An 18,912-nucleotide genomic window follows, 5' to 3' on the forward strand; every position below is an offset into this window, starting at 1 on the left:
AGGAAAGCAGGGAGGGAAAGAGAAAGAGAGAGAGAGAGAGAGAGAGAGAGAGAGAGAGACAAGCCAGGAGACAAACTCTTTATAGAGAATAGACTGATGGTTATCAGAGGGGAGGTAGGTGGAGGAATGGGTGAAATATGTGATAGAGATTAAGGTGTGCACTTGTGATGAGCACTGTGTGATATATGAAATTGTTGTATCACTGTTTTGTATGCCTGAAACGAACATAACACTGTATGTTAAATATACTGGAATTAAAATAAAAAAGAAGAGTTGCTTTGACAGGGAATAGCATTATTTCACTGTCTTATTCTATCTTTACATCATGCATTATTATGCTTATCACTGCTTCCTCAACATCCTCCAAGACTGTTATTTAAACACTAAATAGTTTCACCAATGAGAAAAGCTTGACAGGTTAAAGTTAGTACATTTAATCATAACTAGAAGTCAAAACTATAAGCAACAGGATCATATATATGTTTAGGGTTCTAAGGAAACAGGTCAATACATTCTCTGCTTGAGTATATGGCTGTTGTCCTAATCCATTTATCTGTGTTCAACTGACATAAAAATGTAAAAGTACTCTGGTAAGGTCAAAAGTAGTATGCAAATGGAACATCTGGGTGGCTCAGTAGGTTAAATGTCAGACTCTTGGTTTCAGCTCAGGTCATGATCTCATAGTTTGTGGGTTCGAGCCCCACATCAGGCTTTGTGCTGACAATGCAGAGATTGCTTGGTATTCTCTCTCTCTCCCTCTCTCTGCCCCTCCCACATCTCTCCCTCAAAATAAATAAAAAATAAAAGTTAAAAAAAGTAATATGCAAATGAAAATTAATAGAAGTATTAGATACATACATTCTAACCTACTACAGAGTTTAGCAGGAAGTAAATACCATAGAACAGTAGGAAGTATAACATTTTGCAAAATATTTTAAATTTAATTTTGGAGATAACATACCATTAGCCACATATCCCAGCTGTGGTATAAGTTGTTCATCTTTACAATTTTCCCGTCCTGGTACTAGTCTTTGGAATTTTGTAGGATGCGGATTGCCATCAACATCCACCAAGAATGGGGGAGGCATGAGGTGAGGAGCTTGTTGGGTCTGTTCATCCAGTACATAGTTGTTGGCATCACGGATAAGAGGTCGATAATCCGTGTGGAAGAACATCTGATCTGGAATCTTTATCACAGGTTTTAAGTATTTAACATGCACAGGGAATTAATTTTCATTCCTAAAGAACATGCACTTTTCAAACCAGATACTTTTTGCATTCCCTTATAGCCCTCTATTGCTATATGTTTCCTCTAGGTAGAAGTGAATCACCTGAATTGTAATCCTATCTTTTCTCCACAAAATCCTATAATCTGTATTAATTTCTGGCCCTATATCATATTTCTCCAACTAGCATATGAAGAATGAGAGCAATAACATAGTAGATAAAATTACATATTTTTATTTAAGTTGCAAATATCATACAAACCTTTATAACTATTTTTTTTTTTTTTCAAATATGAACTGATTAAGTATAATATAAATGGCAAAGCAGGTAAATACCAAATGCATCAAAGACACTCAAAGGTGATACAAGTATTGAGCTAAACTCAATGATTCTGAGTTCTCTTCCAACTCCAAGAATCTATAATCTATTCCAAATTCATAGCTAGTAAAATATAAAGAACCAATTAAGTTAGTTTCCAAAGTATTTTAGCAAGATGGATAATAGGTAAAGTGGCCAAGGAAGAAAATGAACATTTGGTCACCAGCTATTTGTTTCCAATTTATGATAAGTAGAGAATGCAATCTGGTAAACTTGTTTTCCCATTACACCTAAAGGCCAGTACAGAGAATATGTTCTAAGTAAAAGGATTTCCTAATGAATTTTTATTTTTATTTTTTTTTTAATTTTTTTAAAGTTTTTATTTATTTTTGACAGAGAGTGAGAGAGAGAGCACGAGCGTGAGCTGGAAAGGGGCAGAGAGAGAGAGACACAGAATCTGAAGCAGGCTCCAGGCTCTGAACTGTCAGCACAGAGCCTGATGCGGGGCTCGGACTCACAAATCGTGAGATCATAACCTGGGCCGAACTCAGATGCTACACCAACTGAGCCACCCAGGAGCCCTTATTTTTTTTATTTTTTTAATGTTTATTTTTGAGAGAGAGAGAGAGAGAGCGAGCATGAGCGGGGGAGGGGCAGAGAGAGAGAGAGAGAGAGAGAGAGAGAGACAGAATCTGAAGCAGGCTCCAGGCTCTGAGCTGTCAGCACAGAGCCCAATGCGGAGCTCGAACTCACGAACCATGAGATCATGACCTGAGCCGAAGTTGGACGCTCAACTGACTGAGCCACCCAGGCGCCCCCGCTAATGAATTTTTATATCTACATCACCCTATATCTTAATAGTGATTCAAACTGTGAAGCTTATGTTCTGGCAGTGATGAAAAATTTTACCAAGAAAAGTGACTTGGTTATTTCATATCTGTTGACATACAATGGCCCTTATTAACTAGAAGACTTCAAATAAAATTTATGAATGATATAATCCAAAATTATAGTGTATAACAAAAATTAAAGAGACTAACCTTTTCATAGTATTTACTGCATCCAAAACCAAAAAGCAGCAAATGCCCATGAGAATCTGTGCAGGCAAAATGGTTTCCATCTGGTGAAAATTTACAATCAAACACTGCACCATGGCCTTGGCCTTCAATCTGAAAATTAGAGGAGTCACTTTAAGTCATTTTAAGAGGTGATTTTTCAAATAATAAGTAGGCAATAGATTCTTCTTCTTAATATCTTGGATTCTATAATGTACCAACATTCTAATGTACTCTCTGGCTTCTGCAGCCAGAATCCTACTGAAACAGTAAAGCTCTGTAAGATGTTAGGAAGAATCAAAATGCATTAGATGGCACCAAACATTACCAGCAATGTCATATCTTAGAAGTACTAAATGAGTGACTGAGACACAACCAAAATGACAAAAACACTACCTCAGCAAATCTTAAATTGTAATGCAAGTAAGCCTTAAAATAACCTTCCTAAAATTAAAGCACACAAATCAATTTTACTAACAAAAGACAGAGGGTATTAACAGTCTAGAACTATACAAAGCCTCAAAAGTTGACAATGTAGAAATGTTTACTGAGAACTATTCTTCAGAGAGGAACAATAAATATGGAGGATATGAGTATTCCCATTACCATAGAAGGGTATTCTACTGGGAAAAGAGATAGCTCATCAGATTTTTCCAGGGTTTGTATGAAATATATCTTAACAGTAACTATACCTCCAATTCCACATTTGCCAGACAACTTCCTGATTACTAACTAAACCATAAGGGGTTTACCAGAGGCAGATACAATACAGTCACTGTTATGATAATATACATTAGGATTATTGTTTAAATATTAACCTTTTTGTGATTTTGGCTAGTGTTAGCTCCAAAAGAGTTTCTAGAGTTTAGAGCTGGGCACAAGAATTTGGAAAACGCTAATGCCATGATAACAGAGTCATTCTGAAAGGTGTAATTCTCGACTGGCCTTACTCTCAGGTCTTGAGACATTCTCTAAGTTACTGTATGGATTTAAACACAGATGATAAGAGGTTCCTTGGCACTTAGTACACTTTAATTACCAAGCTGGCATATAAGAGATGTCCATTATAATATGAACTAAGCACAGATTTTCCTTACCATGTTAAAATAATTCCGAATTTTGGTCCCCCGGTCAAGATCCCAAATAAAAATGTTCCCATCATGACCAGCTGAAAGTATAATCCTTTGATCAAATGGATGTGCTTCCAAAACAAATACTTCATCATCATGTCCCTGTGATAAAAGCAATATTAAACATGAAAAGCAACACCGAGTATCTGGTTTATTCAGCCAAAAGGTCTCTGGAGTGTGCTATCAACCTGGTTCACGTGAATTTATGCACACCACAGCACTTACTACAATGGGCACTACAAGAAATGGTTCTATTAGTGTTCCTTATATGTTTACATGCTGATTTCAAAAAGTATTCAATAGAAGATGCAGAAAGGTGTTTAAAATGTAGTCCAAAAACAGTTACAGGTCATTACCAGGCCCCCGAAATAGAATTCATATTTCTATGACTCTTCTATTTAAAATACCAACAGAAAATGGGACAAACAGAATTTTTCACTAACACCCAATTCTGCAACAGAGATAACAGACAAACCTTCACTGTTCTTCATCCAGCATTCTATCCCTATTATTCAAATTGCATTTTGGAAGGCCCCGTGGTACATCAAACAAAAAAGCATAGTGATTCTGCCCTTTATCTACTTTATACTTGAAGGTTTCATTAATATGCTATCTGAAAAATGGGTTTACTGTTTTATAAAAAGGTTTGAAAACCAATGCTCTCTGTATGTTTCCCTTACTAATGAATATCGGCATATTCAGATCAAGAGTCTGCAACTGTAGCCTGCCAGCCAAATCTAACCCCTAGCCATTTTTGTACAAATCTAACCTCTCGATATATCAGATAAAGAGTCTGCAACTGTAGCCTGCCGGCCAAATCTAACCCCTAGCCATTTTTGTACACACAGCCTGTGAGATTAGAATGGTTTTTACATGTTTAAAAGGCTGTAAAACATCAAAGAATATGCAACAAAGACCATATGTGGCCTGCAAAGTCTAAAATACTTACTACTTGGCCTCTTAAAAAAATAGTTTGCCAACACCTAATTCAGATCATTGTTAAGAAGAATACATGATTAACAATAGGCTCCAAGTTTAGAAAAGCATGCATGACATCCTGAAGTTGCATTTCACTTAGAAAAACATCAGCGTATTACACATCAAGAGCTTTTAGAAATCATCATATCTTATGACCCTAAAATGTGCATTTTATCCCAAATCATTGTACAAAAAATGGAATAATAGAGCATCCTACCATATTGCCATTATGGACAAAAAATATAACTTGCTGCAAAATAAATGCATACTGGCTCAAAATGTATAGGTAAAATCACATTACAATAAATACTGTCACAACTTAAAGTTTACCAAAACTCTTTTCCCAGTGACTACTAAAAAGTTACTTCTTTGTTATATGCTAAATGATCAACTTGATATAACAAAAACTTTCTAAGGTCCCTAAAAAGTAAACAATAAAATTACTTTGTTAAACTCAAATGATAATGTTACAGTGATTTCCGTGTACACTGGGAAAGAGAAGCTTTTAAATAGGGGATTTTATTTGTTGGTCACATGCCTTAGGATAGGACATAGTCACTGGATCATAGGGAACAAAACCTAATCAAATTCAGTAATGTCTTAAGATATATCATCTGCCTTAAGGCACACTTCTATCTCCACCACTGCCACACAAATCCAAATCATCATCATGGCCAAGGCCCATCCTAAAGTCTACTCAGAGTCACTCTTATCTCCATTACAATCTATTTTCTATTCTGTTACCAGAATTATAAAGGTATTTTTCAAAAGCAAAATTCACAAGTCATTCCTTAGCTTTTAAACCTTTAAATGGTTTCCTATTGGTCTAGGAGAGATCCCATAAGACCTTAAGTAGTCTGCCCCTGTCTATTTCTCCAGTCCTATCTGGTGACACTCTTTCTGCTCTCCATGCTCTAGCCAAAAATTGGCTTTCTTTCAACCCCCTTGTACCTCAAGACCTTTGAGTTCTTTACCCTCTGCCTGTAAGGACCTCCCAACTTCCTCACATACGTAATTTATCAAATATTTATTGATACTGTACCATATTGAGACAGAAAATAAACAAAATATAATAAGTAAATATCAGGTAGTGATAAATGCCATGATGAAAATAAAGGTGACTGAATAAGACAAAGACTGGAAGGCTACTCTAGATTGTTTGATCAGGGAAGGCCTTGTGAAGGAGGTGACATTTAGGCTGAGACCTGGGTAATTTCTACATATCTTTCAAATCTTAACCCAAATTTTACTTCCTCAAGAAGCTTTCCTCCTAAACCAGGTTTGGTCACCCTATTAGAAACTTGCACTGTATTTTGTACTTTTCTTTCTTAACATTTAATTAAAAATTTTTTGTTTGTTTTTGTTGTCGTTTTTTTTCTTAATAGGCTGTAAATTCTAGGATGACAGGGACTCTTTAATTTACTATTGATTCGTAACATCTAATTCAGCTGCTGGCACATAGTAGATGCTCAGTAAGTATTTGCAGAATGGAAGAACTTTACCCCACACATTAAGACCCTGATAAATTAAAGAAAAAATTTTAATATTTATTTATTTTTGAGAGAGAGAGAAAGAGAGACAGCTCAAGTGGGGGAAAGGCAGACAAAGAGGGAGACACAGAATCTGAAGCAGGCTCCAGGCTCTGAGCTGTCAGCACAGAGCCCGATGCAGGGCTCGAACTCACGAACAGTGAGCTGAAGTCGAATGCTTAACCCACTGAGCTGAAGTCGAATGCTTAACCCACTGAGCCACCTAGGCGCCCCAACCCTGATAAATTAAAAAAAATTTTTTTTAATGTTTATTTATTTTTGACAGAGAGACAGAACATGAGCGGCGGAGGGGCAGAGAGAGGGAGACAGAATCCAAAGCAGGCTCCAGGCTCTGGGCTGTCAGCACAGAGCCCGACGTGGGTTTCAAACTCACAGACTGCAAGATCACGACCTGAGCCGAAGTCGGACGCTCAACCGACTGAGCCACCTAGGCGCCCCACAGACCCTGATAAATTTTTAACATAGAAAATATAAATATCAAAACTAAACAGATTTGACTGTAATAAGGAATAAAAATAGTCCATTCTAAAATTTTTTTCACTAAAATTCACTGAAGACAGATGACCCATGAGCCCATGGGAATAGTACCATTAAACAGAACTCTAAATTAAGGTACTTATTAAGACAGGATTTTACACAGATTTGAAAACCAGTAGCTATAACCTGAACTTTGAAATTGGGAATTTTAGACATATGGACTTGTGCTGTCTAATACTATAGCCACTAGCCACATGTAGCTATTAAGCATCTGAAATATGGCTAGTCCAAATTGAGATGTTGTTTAAGTATACAATAAAACACTAGATTTCAAAGATTTAGTATTTTTTAATGTTTATTTATTTTGAGAGAGGCAGAGAGGGAGAGAGAGAGAATCCCAAGCAGGCTCCATGCTCAATGCAGACCCTGACATGGGGTTGATCTCATGACCATGAGATCATGACCTGAGCCAAAATCAAGAGTTGGAGGCCTAACTGATGGAGCCACCCAGAAGCCCCCAAATATTTAGTATTTTTAAATGTAAAATATTTAATTAATAATTTTTATATTAATTACATGTTGAAATGCTACTATTTTGGATCTACTAGGTTAAATAAAATATGTTATTAAAATTAATTTCACCTGTTGTGCTTTACTTTTTCTGTTTCAGCTACTAGAAAAATTAATATTACATATGTGGCTCACATTATATTTCTATTGGATCATGCTGCATAGACAAACAGTTCTTAATAAGAAAACAGTATACATTTTTCTACACATATTAACAGAAACTTGTATCAGGGAATAGGGAAAAGCAAAAGGGGTAAAGAATTGGTTAAACATTAAAAAAAAAAAAAGAATCTAAAACTCCACTAACACAGTTTTAGGGTTTTATTTAGAAAAGAGAATTTGGAGTTATATGGAAATCCTCCCTAAATTAAACACATTCTTTAGAAACCTCAGATATATATAATATTATAGATAATATTATTATATTATTACCTTACTATAGATAAGATTATCTCAAATAGGAGTCAAATAAAGATGATAACCATGGCATACTACAAAGCAAAGTGAGTCACAAGAATTAGATTCTAGCCCCTATCATTTACTACTTTGTACATCATATGGGAATCACTTGGCCTTTGTCCTTCAAGTATTTATGAACTGATAATTGAAGCAGATAGGAAAAAAGCTTTTAAGTGGCATTTAACCTGAAGTGTACATGATAAACCAACAAGCCTGCCCATGTGATTTCTGCTATTAATCCCATCAACTTTTCATGTCACAAATATTGCAGCCTTTTACAACAACAAATACATTTTTTAAAAGAGGCAAAGCCACCTTTTCCCTCCTACTTCTTCCTCTTACCTCTACTTCTTGCATAAACTAAACCCTGAAGGCAAAATATAAAGGATACCCTTGTCAAAATAAAGTAGGCTCTACCCCTAAAATAGTAACAACAAAAATCCCAACTCATACTAAAAGCAAAATAACTCACATATCTTTGACTGCATTTAACAAAATAAATAATTATAAGACCTCAAAAGGATCTTGAAAAGTTTTTGTATCTGCTTTTAGCAGCTATACCATGTGCCATCCTTATTTTGCAGAGGTGGCTGAAATAATTGCTTCCCTGATAGTAAGTCACAGAAAGTAAACTAAAACTTAAATTTCCTGTCTTCTAGAATAACGCCCTTTTGATCATTGTAATTATTCCAAGAATACTTACAGATAAAGTATGAAGAAGTTGCCCTGTGACAGAATTCCATACTTTCAAAAGGAAATTGTTCACTGCAGTAATAACTGTGGTGTCATAGCGATCCCAGGCCACCATAGTCACTTTAAGTTTAGTGACCTTGTCTTCTCCAGATGGCAAATTATTCCTAAGTAAAATAATTTTCAATATTCATACATTGTAAATTATTAACAAAGGTACATCTAAAATAGCAAATTATGAAAAAAAAATCTTCTCCAGGAGCTTGCAAATTTTTAGTTTAAAAATCCTAAACTAAAAATACATTTAAGTACTCACAAAATAAAATAATAAAAGTATTTAAATAGGGCAATACCCATAGCTTATTTTAGGGAAAAAAAAGACACAAAATGACAAAAAAAAATCGTCGTTAGTTACACAAGGACAAAACAAAAGTGAAACTAGAAAAAAACATCTACAAATTCCTTGAAAAATGAAATACAAAGTCATGTTGCCTACCAGAAAATATGAAGAAAAATATAATGGACATTTTATTACCTTAAATAATAAATGTTTGAAACTAATAGGCCTTATTAAAAAGCAGCAAAAAAATTCATTAACTTTTGATTTAACTGAATATGACATGAATAGCTGGCTATGACTACAATGTAAGTTCTATATTGTTATTAATGGAAGACAGTTAATTTCAGAGTTATACCATATAGAAACTGTAATGTTCTAAAGAGGTAATTGTGTATCTTCCAATCAACAGGGAAGATGATTAAAAAGAATGCTGATTAAGTGTATTTATATTGTCCAGTGGGAATGCTAACAATATCAAACATTATAAAGGTATCCTCAGTAAGACAGTTAAATTTATGATTTAATTAATAATTTTTATATTAATTACATAAATAAATGTTGACATTTAATAGGGACAACCCTCAAAGTAGAAAGTAGTATAGATAGATATGAAAAATTACCTATAGAAAATTAAGGCAGAAAATAACTCTGGGCATTAGTAGAGCAGAGATCTTTGGGTCACAAGGGACCAGAATTTTGAATGACTCAGCAATGTTCCTACCATCCAGTCTGTCAATCAATAGCAAAAGGTAATTTACTTAGAGACTAAATACAGATGCAAACTTCAGGTCCATCAGTTAACTCCTAACTATTTACTAATCTAAAAAGATATTTTAATTATTAAATATAATTCAGTAATGTAACAGATACTATAACCATATGAGAACTACTGAAATATCTAACATCCAATCTTACCCAGTCATTTTAGTAGCCATATCTAGCACTATACTCTTCCATTCTTGTTGCTGATATTGCCAAATTCTTGCTGTTCCATCTCTACTTCCACTAACAAATCTTAAACTGCAAAGAAACAGTTAAAATACCTTTATTATATTCTTCCAAAATAGAAATCCCTTTTTTCTAATTATGAAAGTAATACATTCATCCCCATACACTCCTAGGAGGAATGAAAATGATACACTTTGGAAAACACTTTGGCAGTTTCTCAAAATGATAAACACAGTCACCATGTAACTCAACAATTCTACTCCCAGGTAAAAATCCAAGAGAAATGACACATAAGTCCACATAAAAACTTGTACATGAGTATCCATGGCATTATTCATCATAAGCCAAAAAGTGGAAACAACCCAAATGTCCATCAACTAATAAAGAGATAAACAAACTGTGGTATCCATACAATCAAATAGTATTCAGCAATAAAAATAAATGAAATAATGATACATGTTGCAACATGGTTGAATCTTGAAAACATTACACTAAGTCAAGGAAGTCAGTCACCAAAGACTACATATTGTATAATTCAACTTATATAAAATTTCCAGAATAGACAAACCTATAAAGATAAAAAGTGGATTAATGGTTGCCCAGAGTTAAGGGTGGGGGTGTAAAGAGGTTGGGGAATGATAACTAAAGGGTATGGGAATTTTGGGGGTGCTAAAAATGTTCTAAAATTGATGGTGGTGAAGGTTATACAACCCTGTGAATACACTAAAAACCACTGAAATGTTATATGCATTAAATCTCAATAAAACTTACAAAAATACATTCATTCATACACCCATAATTCTATCATTGTTCATACTTTCATTTCTATTCTTCTAGACTCTATTACAGGCATACATAAACACATATATTTCCCCCTATAGGAAACAGAATTGTACTATATATTTTATGTTTTTCCCCAACTTAAGTGTTATTTCATAGACACATTTCTAGGTTTACAAATATAAAACTACCATCACTTTTAATAAGAGTTCAACTATATGGATGTATCAATTTAATTTAATCAGTCCCTAATGGTAAATATTTATACTACTTCCATTCGTCACCATAATAAATAAGCTTGTAATGAATATCTCTATACATATTTTATACAATCTTATACATATCTTTGCTGAATCAAATGGTAGAAACATTTTTAAAGTTTTTGACAAATTATTTCCCTAAAAAATTTTTTTAACAATTTACAATCTCATCAAAAGTTGTGGGAGACTGAGTGCCCATTTTCCTTAAACCCTTGGCAATACTGGGTGCTAACATTCTTCATTATCCTGTCATTGTGAAAGAAAAAAATGTTACTTTTATTCTAAACTGTATCTTTAATTATTTTTAAAATAAAATTGGACATCTTTTGTTTATTGTCCACATAACTAATAAAGATAAAATAATGTTTGTCCTTTAAGGAAAAGGCAAAGAATTAAAAACTTCAGTTTCCTCTAGCATGAAAGAATCATAGCTATACAAACCTTCAAATGTATAACTCAGTATAGTGCAATAAGCCAACCCCAAAAAATTATTTGAAGGTTTTTTCATTCCTAATATAAACTTCACTCTATGTGGACCATCATTATTTTACTCTCACATTTAATAAAGATGAACAAATTCATCACAGTAATCACGCACTGTCTGAAAAATATTTACAAATAAAACGTGGTCAAAAAAATTAAAAAATAAAAATAAAATAAAAATAAAACATGGTCACCCACATACAGTCCTTGTAGAAATATATGGATACAAATTTATGTTAAGTAGTTACATTTTTAAATCTATTCTAGGTCAATTTTTAGACTAGGGCAAAAGATAATCATATTTTTGGTATCAAATATTTGAGAGCATGTACAAATACCTGTATATAATTTCTGAGTTTCAGACACAGAAAATATGCATCATATGAGTAGTAGAGATAATAAGTAATACAGATTTTCAGAGGAAGACCATATGGCTAAAATCTGGAGCAGTCAGAAAAGGCTTCAGGTAGAGCATGAACCTTAAAAGGAAGATAGGACTTAGGCAAGAAGAGAAAGGGACTGGAGGGAGAAGAAAAATAGAGTGAAGGATAGGGAAAGGGAGAGGGAGTCTGTAGGAGATGAAGAGAAAGAGTGAGGGGGAGTAGGGGATGATATTTCTGGGTAAGAATGGTGTGCAGTAAAGCATAAGCAAAGAAATGAATGAGAGAATAGACAGAGAAGACAGACAGAAATACACAAGTATAGATGTGGAATGTAACAGAAGCAATGGTTAAGTCAATTAGGCTAGATGTAAATATTTATATGGGAATAGTAAATGAGTAAAGAATGTAAGGTCTAAGTCAAGTTATAGAAAGTTCGGAATTCGAGGCTATGACATTTGAATTCTATTCTATAGAAAAAGAGAAAACACTAAAGATTTCTGAACAGAGCAATGTGGATCTGGCAGAAATGGACAGGATATATTTAGAAAGGAGAAGAAAACTGAAAGTAATGGGTCAAATAATAGAATCCTTGACTGAAGTGAGTGATAACAGAAATGGAAAAATAAAATAAACAAAAAAGAAGCCAGTCATAAAGGAAGAACTGATTAAGTATGGCTACTACTTGGACAGCTGTTTAAAAGAGATGGGGTAACAATGTCATCAAAAATAGACAAGGGTTTTCATCTTATGAAACTGAACAGAAATAAAGTATTATAGCAGATGGTGCTACTTCTGAAGGAATAGAGGTAAAATATATAAAAACTCTGTTTACACAGATATGCACTACATAGTTACCTGTCTCCATTGTTACAGAACTGAACAGCAACAACTTTGTCCTAAGACATAAAACAACAGATTTTTGGTTAGAGTTAATTTATTTGTAAAATGAATAAAGTACTCTCCCCTTCAAATTCACATACAAAAGCATCATGAAGTCGAATTTTCAATGCTATGATTTTCTTGGGAAAAAAACCCAATTTTCTTTTAAAAAATTAATGAAGGCTAAACCAATGCATTAACTGAGGAGGAATACTTACTAGCAGTAATTTGAGACAAACCAGACATAAGCAAAAGCTGTTTCTAAATCATAATCTCGAGACAGTTTTGAATAGATATTAGTTTATTATGTCTCCCATAATAAGACAGCCCACTAACCTAAAATGCCACCTTAAAATAGCTGATTTAATAGTTAACTAAATCTCCCTCTTAAATTTTTTTTTAATTTCAGAAAATAAATCAGCCATTTCCTGTTTCTCACATGGTTCATTCAATTATTTTACAAAGGATTCATCCGCCTGTAGGTACTATATATACTTCTGCTTGAGTCTTCTTTTATAATGACTAAGTTATACTTTTATGATATAATGTGTATTGTAGTGATGAGAAGATTAAAGTGTAAGCCAGAATGTGCATCTTCCTTCTCTTTATTCCTTGATAATAAAGCTAAAATGTACCCTCAAATGTTGAGCACATTTTCACAAACCACTCCGTGGCTTAGCTGCATTTGAATTTTTAATAAAAAGCTCAGATATTAAATGTCTTTATATTTAATTACTTTTCATTTTAAAAAATTATTAAACTGTCTTCATATGTTCAGAGGTAGCCATGATTCATACTGCTCTATGATTTCACTGTAGTATTTATCTGACAGATTCTGGATTCTCACTGCCCTTTGCAATAACTGGTATTAGATGTTCTGAAAGGACATCTTATTTTTAATGACCAACAACAGCCACTGGCTTAAAAAAAAAATGACTAACAACAGCCACTGACTTCAACAGGGAGAATTTAGATTTCCTGACTTTCTCTTAGCTGGACCGCTATAAAAAAAACTCCACAAAACTCTACTAATCAATTTTTCTTCATCTCATCCCCACTGAATTCTTGCCCATTGTTTTCACTACCTCCTTCTCACTCAGCTCCCAATAACCTGACTAAGTAGGTTAGATGGTAATTATAAAGATGCCTCCTTTGTATACTCTAGTACAAATGTATTTCTCCCACTGGATAGTCTCAGATTGTGATCTTTATGGATTTCTTAAGTTTTTCTCTTTCATAATTTGAGTAATATTCTAGGACTTTAGCATCTAGGAATAAGTTACAGCAAGGTAAGAGCTCACCTTGGCTCAGTAACTGTTCATAAGTAACTGTTCAATTATGTTTATGGGATGGGACAAAATCAGGAAGTTGTTTCTAAAAGCTGAAGGAGAAGGTTTCTAGTGTCTCTTTTACTGCAAATTTCAGGAACATGATTGATTTTGTAACTCACAAAGTATCTTTTCCTAAAAGTCATCATTCAGGGAAATTGTGTGTGTTTTATTGATGTGCACTAACACTATTGCAAATGAAAGGTCAACAGTACTAAGAATAGTAACCTTAAGAATTGCAAAGCTGAGTGCTTTCAATTGCTGACTATATCGCTTTGACAATGAGGTACATGAGATACACAGTAAGCTGAAAAACAAGTACTCCCATATACCACAGGAAATAATTATCTAGAGAAAAAGGTAATGAAAGAAAGAGGGGTTAGAGATGAAAGGTACATAGGTATATGAAAAAACTGGTTCCAAGCTTCCTGAAAAGGAAAGTGGAAATAGCTTGAGTGGACAAGTTCCAGTCATCAATGGCTGTCACCCACGGATAAAGCTGTTCCCTGCTGTTATTGATAACTGAGTAGGATTAGATTTCAGGAGTCTTTGAGAGCAATCTGCAACAATCATACTAAAATCGACAGGCTAAATTAGTAAATTAATTTTTCCTAAGATATACTTAATATGTCTTTTGCTTATTTTTTTGGTGTAAATTGGCATATAGCATCATATAAGTTTCAGCTGTACAATATTATAACTTGATATTTATATATACTACAAAGTGATCACCACCATAAATCTAGTTACCATCCATCAACATACATTTGAGCACTGTCACCCATCCCCCAACACCCTTTTCCCTCTGGTAACCACCAAACGCTGTATCTATGAGTTTATTTTTGTTTAGTTTTGTTTGTTCCTTTGTTTTGTTACTTTAGAATTCACATATACTGAAATCATGTTATTTGCCTTACTCCGTCAGATTTTTCATTTAGCATAATATCCTCAAGGTCCATCCATATTGTCACAAATGGCAAGATTTCCTTATATGTGGCTGAGTGGTATTCTAGTGTGTGTGTGTATGTGGTGTGTGTGTGCGTGCACGTGCAACACATCTTTATCCATTCATCCATGGATAGACACTTAGGTTGTTTGCACTTTCTGGCTACTATAAATAATGTTGCGATGAACATAGGGGTGCATATATCTTCTTGAATTAGTGTTTTTATATTCATCAATAAATACTCAGAACTGGGGCGTCTGGGTGGCTTAGTCGGTTAAGCGTCCAACTTCGGCTCAAGTCATGATCTTGCGGTTCGTGGGTTCGAGCCCCACATGGGGCTTTGCACTTACAGCTCAGAGCCTGGAGTCTGTTTCAGATTCTGTGTCTCCCTCTCTTTCTGCTCCTCCCCTGTTCGCACTCTGTCTCTGTCTCTCTCAAAATTAAATAAACATTAAAAAATTTTAAATAAATACTCAGAAGTGGACTATTTAGATCATATGGTAGTTCTATTTTTAATTTTTTGACAAATATCCATATTGCTTTCCATAGTGGCTACACCAATTTACATTCCCACCAATAGTGTATGAGAGTACCCTTTCCTACACATCTTCTCCAACACTTATTATTGTTTGTCTTTCTGATAACACCCATTCTACTAGGTTTGAGGTGATATCTCATCGCAGTTTTCATTTGCATTTACCTGATAATTAGTGATGTTGAACATGTTTTCATGTGATTGTTGGCCATATATATGTCTTCTTTAGAAAAAATGTTTATTTAGTTCCTCTGCCCAGTTTTTATTTGGGTTGATTTTTTATTGTTGAGTTATATGACTTTATATATTTTGGATATTAACCCCTTAGTGGATATATGATTTATAAATATCTTTTCCCATTTAGTGGGTTGCCTTTTTGTTTTACTAATGTTTTCCTTCACTGTGCAGTAGCTTTTTAAGATGTAGTCCTATTTGCTTATTTTTGCTTTTGTCTCCCTTCCCTATAGACCCAGATTTACAAAAAAATTCACTAAGACAAATGCCAAGGACCTTACCAATGTTGGGAAAGTCATCAAAAAGATGTGAATGCCAGTTGACCTGTGAGCTGGACCCCAGGCGATTGGAGGGTCCTCACCTTCTTCCACATCCTTGGAATATGGGTTCCCACTCCCAGAGGCTATTCCAAGGACAAAGCCTTGAGATTATGATGTGGTATTGAGAACATCTGCACAGTATACTTGAGTGAACACAGTTAAGGCTTCTTTATAAACTTTTAAGATTTGGCGGGCAGGCACAAAGATCCATTTGTCTTGCTGCCACCCAAGACAAGCCTCATGTGTAAATTTTGTTTGCTTATTAAAATTGCCACCTACCAACCTAGAGTGGCCTACCTCTTTCTTTGGTCTTTCTCTGCCCTCTGGGTTATATGGGCCAGTTTCAGATTAAATCCAAGAAGTTCCCAAGAAGGTTATAAACTGGCAATTGGCAAGCCAGACAGGAGACCAAAGAAATGGGCCTTGGGAATGAGGCATCTGCAGTAAATATACCAAATCAGCCATCAACTTCTGTGGGAGGAAGGTGCCTATATGTTAGATACTTTTGGACTACTGCATGAGTATGGGGATACCCAGAAAATGCCACCCAGTGTAATGTACTTGTTGGAGGAAATGCACATACCACATTGAGGCAGAGAAGGGAAACACGTGGTTGCCACAGTGGGTCTCTACTGTGAGTAGTTCAGCTAGCTACCAATGCCCAACTAAAGGCTGAAGCTCAAGTTAGAAAGTTAGTACAGCTGAGGTTAGAAATGGACATACGAGTGTCCACTACTCTGCTAGCTCTGGGGCTGGCAGCCAAGATGGAAGAGCAGAATAATAAATTAAATACTTTAGTGTGCTTTTTGCAAAGCAAGGAGGGTGCAAGCTGCCATGTGTTAAGATATGAGAACTTACAACAGAGCCTGATTAGGATGCTAAGAGGTGGAAACTTGGAGAAAATTATGCAAATGAAGAGGAGGATGTTGTGGTAATTGGTGAGGAAACAGATAAAATGCCCCATACCATCTCACCCCTAATCTTAAATAGCAATTGCCCCAAAACTCCTAGGAAAAAACTTAACATCTTTCTTTGTCCCTTGAAGTTTATAAATCTTATCATGTCTTTGAAATATCAACACCCCTGGAGATAACGAAAACACTGCCAGAAAAAAATAATACAGACTGCTATAGTTCTCTCATCAACTGCATTATGATGAACTCTCATCAAATCAAATGGCCATTTTTAAGTCTTCTGTCATTTGCAGTTGCTGTTTTGCTCTGATGCTTTGCAAAAAATGTCCCTACAAAAGTGCTTCATCTTCAAGAAAACTCATGGAAAAGACTTTGACAGGTTTCTGATAACTAAGATTAAACCTTCATTTTGGATATATTAATGAACCTTTCAAGTGTTCCCCCAAGGTTACATGCATAGCCATAAAGTATGTCATAGGATGGAGGCAGTTGGGGACCTATTGCTGTTTTCCTTCTCCCATCAGCAAAATGGGTCCATTACATTGATAATATCATGTTAACATGTAAAGATTTACCTCTGCTGCAGGACACCTGCAGGCTTTGCTCAGGAACATCTGTGAGGAAGAAGATGGGCAATGAACCCGAAGAAAATTTAAGGCCCAGACACTGCCATAAAGTTTTGGGTGTCATCTGGTCAGCTAAGACCCATAAATCTGTAACTGAAAAGGTGCAAGCCTAACCAACCCCTAAGAATGTAAAAGAGGTGTAATCCTTTATAGGGATTTTGGGGGTTTGGAAGACATTTAATCTGCACCTGGCATAGTACTCCCCATTCCTTACACTGCCTAGTAAAGAATGGACACATATGGGATTGGGGACCACAGCAGCAAGCTGCCTCTTGAGAAGTCAAAAATACTAATAAAACAGATTAAAACCCTGGGCATCTCCTACGCAGCACTACCATTTGAGTTAGATATGTCTATGACTCCAAACGATGGCAGAGATAACAAAAGGGGAGGATGGCCCTGGGATTTGGGTTCCAGCTCCAGAAGTGGGTAAAGCCCCAATATACCTCATAGAATAATAGCTCCTAGCAATGTACATAGTGCTCCTCCAGGTAAAGCCTCTCACATAGCAGTCAGGACAGCAGCCAGTGCACTTAGCTCAGAGTGGTCTTGGCTGCTGATCACTCATGAGCCCTGGCCATTAGCCCTTTGTACTGTTAATTAGGCTATTCTACAGGGATTAAATTTAAGGCCTGAACAATGGGAAGCTGAGGGGCAGATGACCATTAAAAAGTCCTTGTGGGGTCAAGATATATATAAAATGACATTTGGGGCCATCTACAAGAGGCTGAAGTGATTCTCACTGTTTTTCCTGCCCTAGCTCTTAAGACACAGACACCCCTTGGCAATCAAGAAGCTGATGTCCCAGCTCGGGAATAAGCCTTAGCTACTGACCTTTTCAGTAGTGATAGCAGATTGGGTACATAAAAAGAGTGGCTCCCACAATGCCCAAGTATGACAGCATACTGTCAAGGATGCCAGAGACTATCCTCAGAGTCCAGTGACTTGGTTAAAGAAATAAGAGCATGTTGTGTGTTCCAAACAAACCCAAGGTAACTGCCAAAAGACTTGGGCCATCCAATGGAGTTCGCAACCTGTGAGAAACTGGAAAATTGACTATATTGCCCTCCTTTGAGTGAGGGTTGTAAATATGCCTTGGTTTATGTAGACACTGCATCTGGCCTAACCCAAGCTTTTCCCTGCCACCATGTAAACCAGGCTGCCATGATTAGGAGATTATAAAAAAAAAAATTGAGTACCATGTATGAATACCTTCACCAAACACATAACAATCAGAAGTCACATTTCAAAGGCCATGTTGTGCAAGACTGAACAATAAAATATGACATTAAACAAAGGTTCCATCTTCCCTATAACCAACAAACAGCAGGGTTGGTAGAAAGGAAAATGGAATATTAAAACAGCAAATTAGATACTTAACAGGCAAGACCACCCTGACCAACCAATCTAAAATACTGTCCTAGGCTTTAACATATTTAAGTGACCAACCAGTAGGGCCCCACATGTCAGACTAGAGATCCC

At 35.4% G+C, this 18,912-nt stretch overlaps 1 protein-coding gene across 5 annotated transcripts in view; it reads right to left on the reverse strand.

Moving 5' to 3' along the window:
- Window positions 1-18,912, reverse strand: part of BRWD3 (bromodomain and WD repeat domain containing 3) — a 235,406-nt gene that overhangs the window by 109,416 nt on the left and 107,078 nt on the right. For 4 of the 5 annotated variants that reach the window (XM_045472781.1, XM_045472780.1, XM_045472782.1 and 1 more), the window contains exons 12-17: window positions 12,504-12,544; window positions 9,710-9,814; window positions 8,468-8,621; window positions 3,698-3,832; window positions 2,586-2,714; window positions 962-1,187 (exon numbers count right to left, since the gene is read on the reverse strand). In XM_045472781.1, the coding sequence (XP_045328737.1) occupies window positions 962-1,187; window positions 2,586-2,714; window positions 3,698-3,832; window positions 8,468-8,621; window positions 9,710-9,814; window positions 12,504-12,544 (790 nt within the window). Of the gene's footprint in view, window positions 1-961; window positions 1,188-2,585; window positions 2,715-3,697; window positions 3,833-8,467; window positions 8,622-9,709; window positions 9,815-12,503; window positions 12,545-17,379; window positions 17,768-18,912 lie in introns of those variants that run through there. The other variant, XM_045472784.1, reaches the window with a different exon arrangement.

This window comes from Leopardus geoffroyi, chromosome X (genome assembly GCF_018350155.1).
Source record: "Leopardus geoffroyi isolate Oge1 chromosome X, O.geoffroyi_Oge1_pat1.0, whole genome shotgun sequence".
Lineage (NCBI taxonomy): Eukaryota > Metazoa > Chordata > Mammalia > Carnivora > Felidae > Leopardus > Leopardus geoffroyi.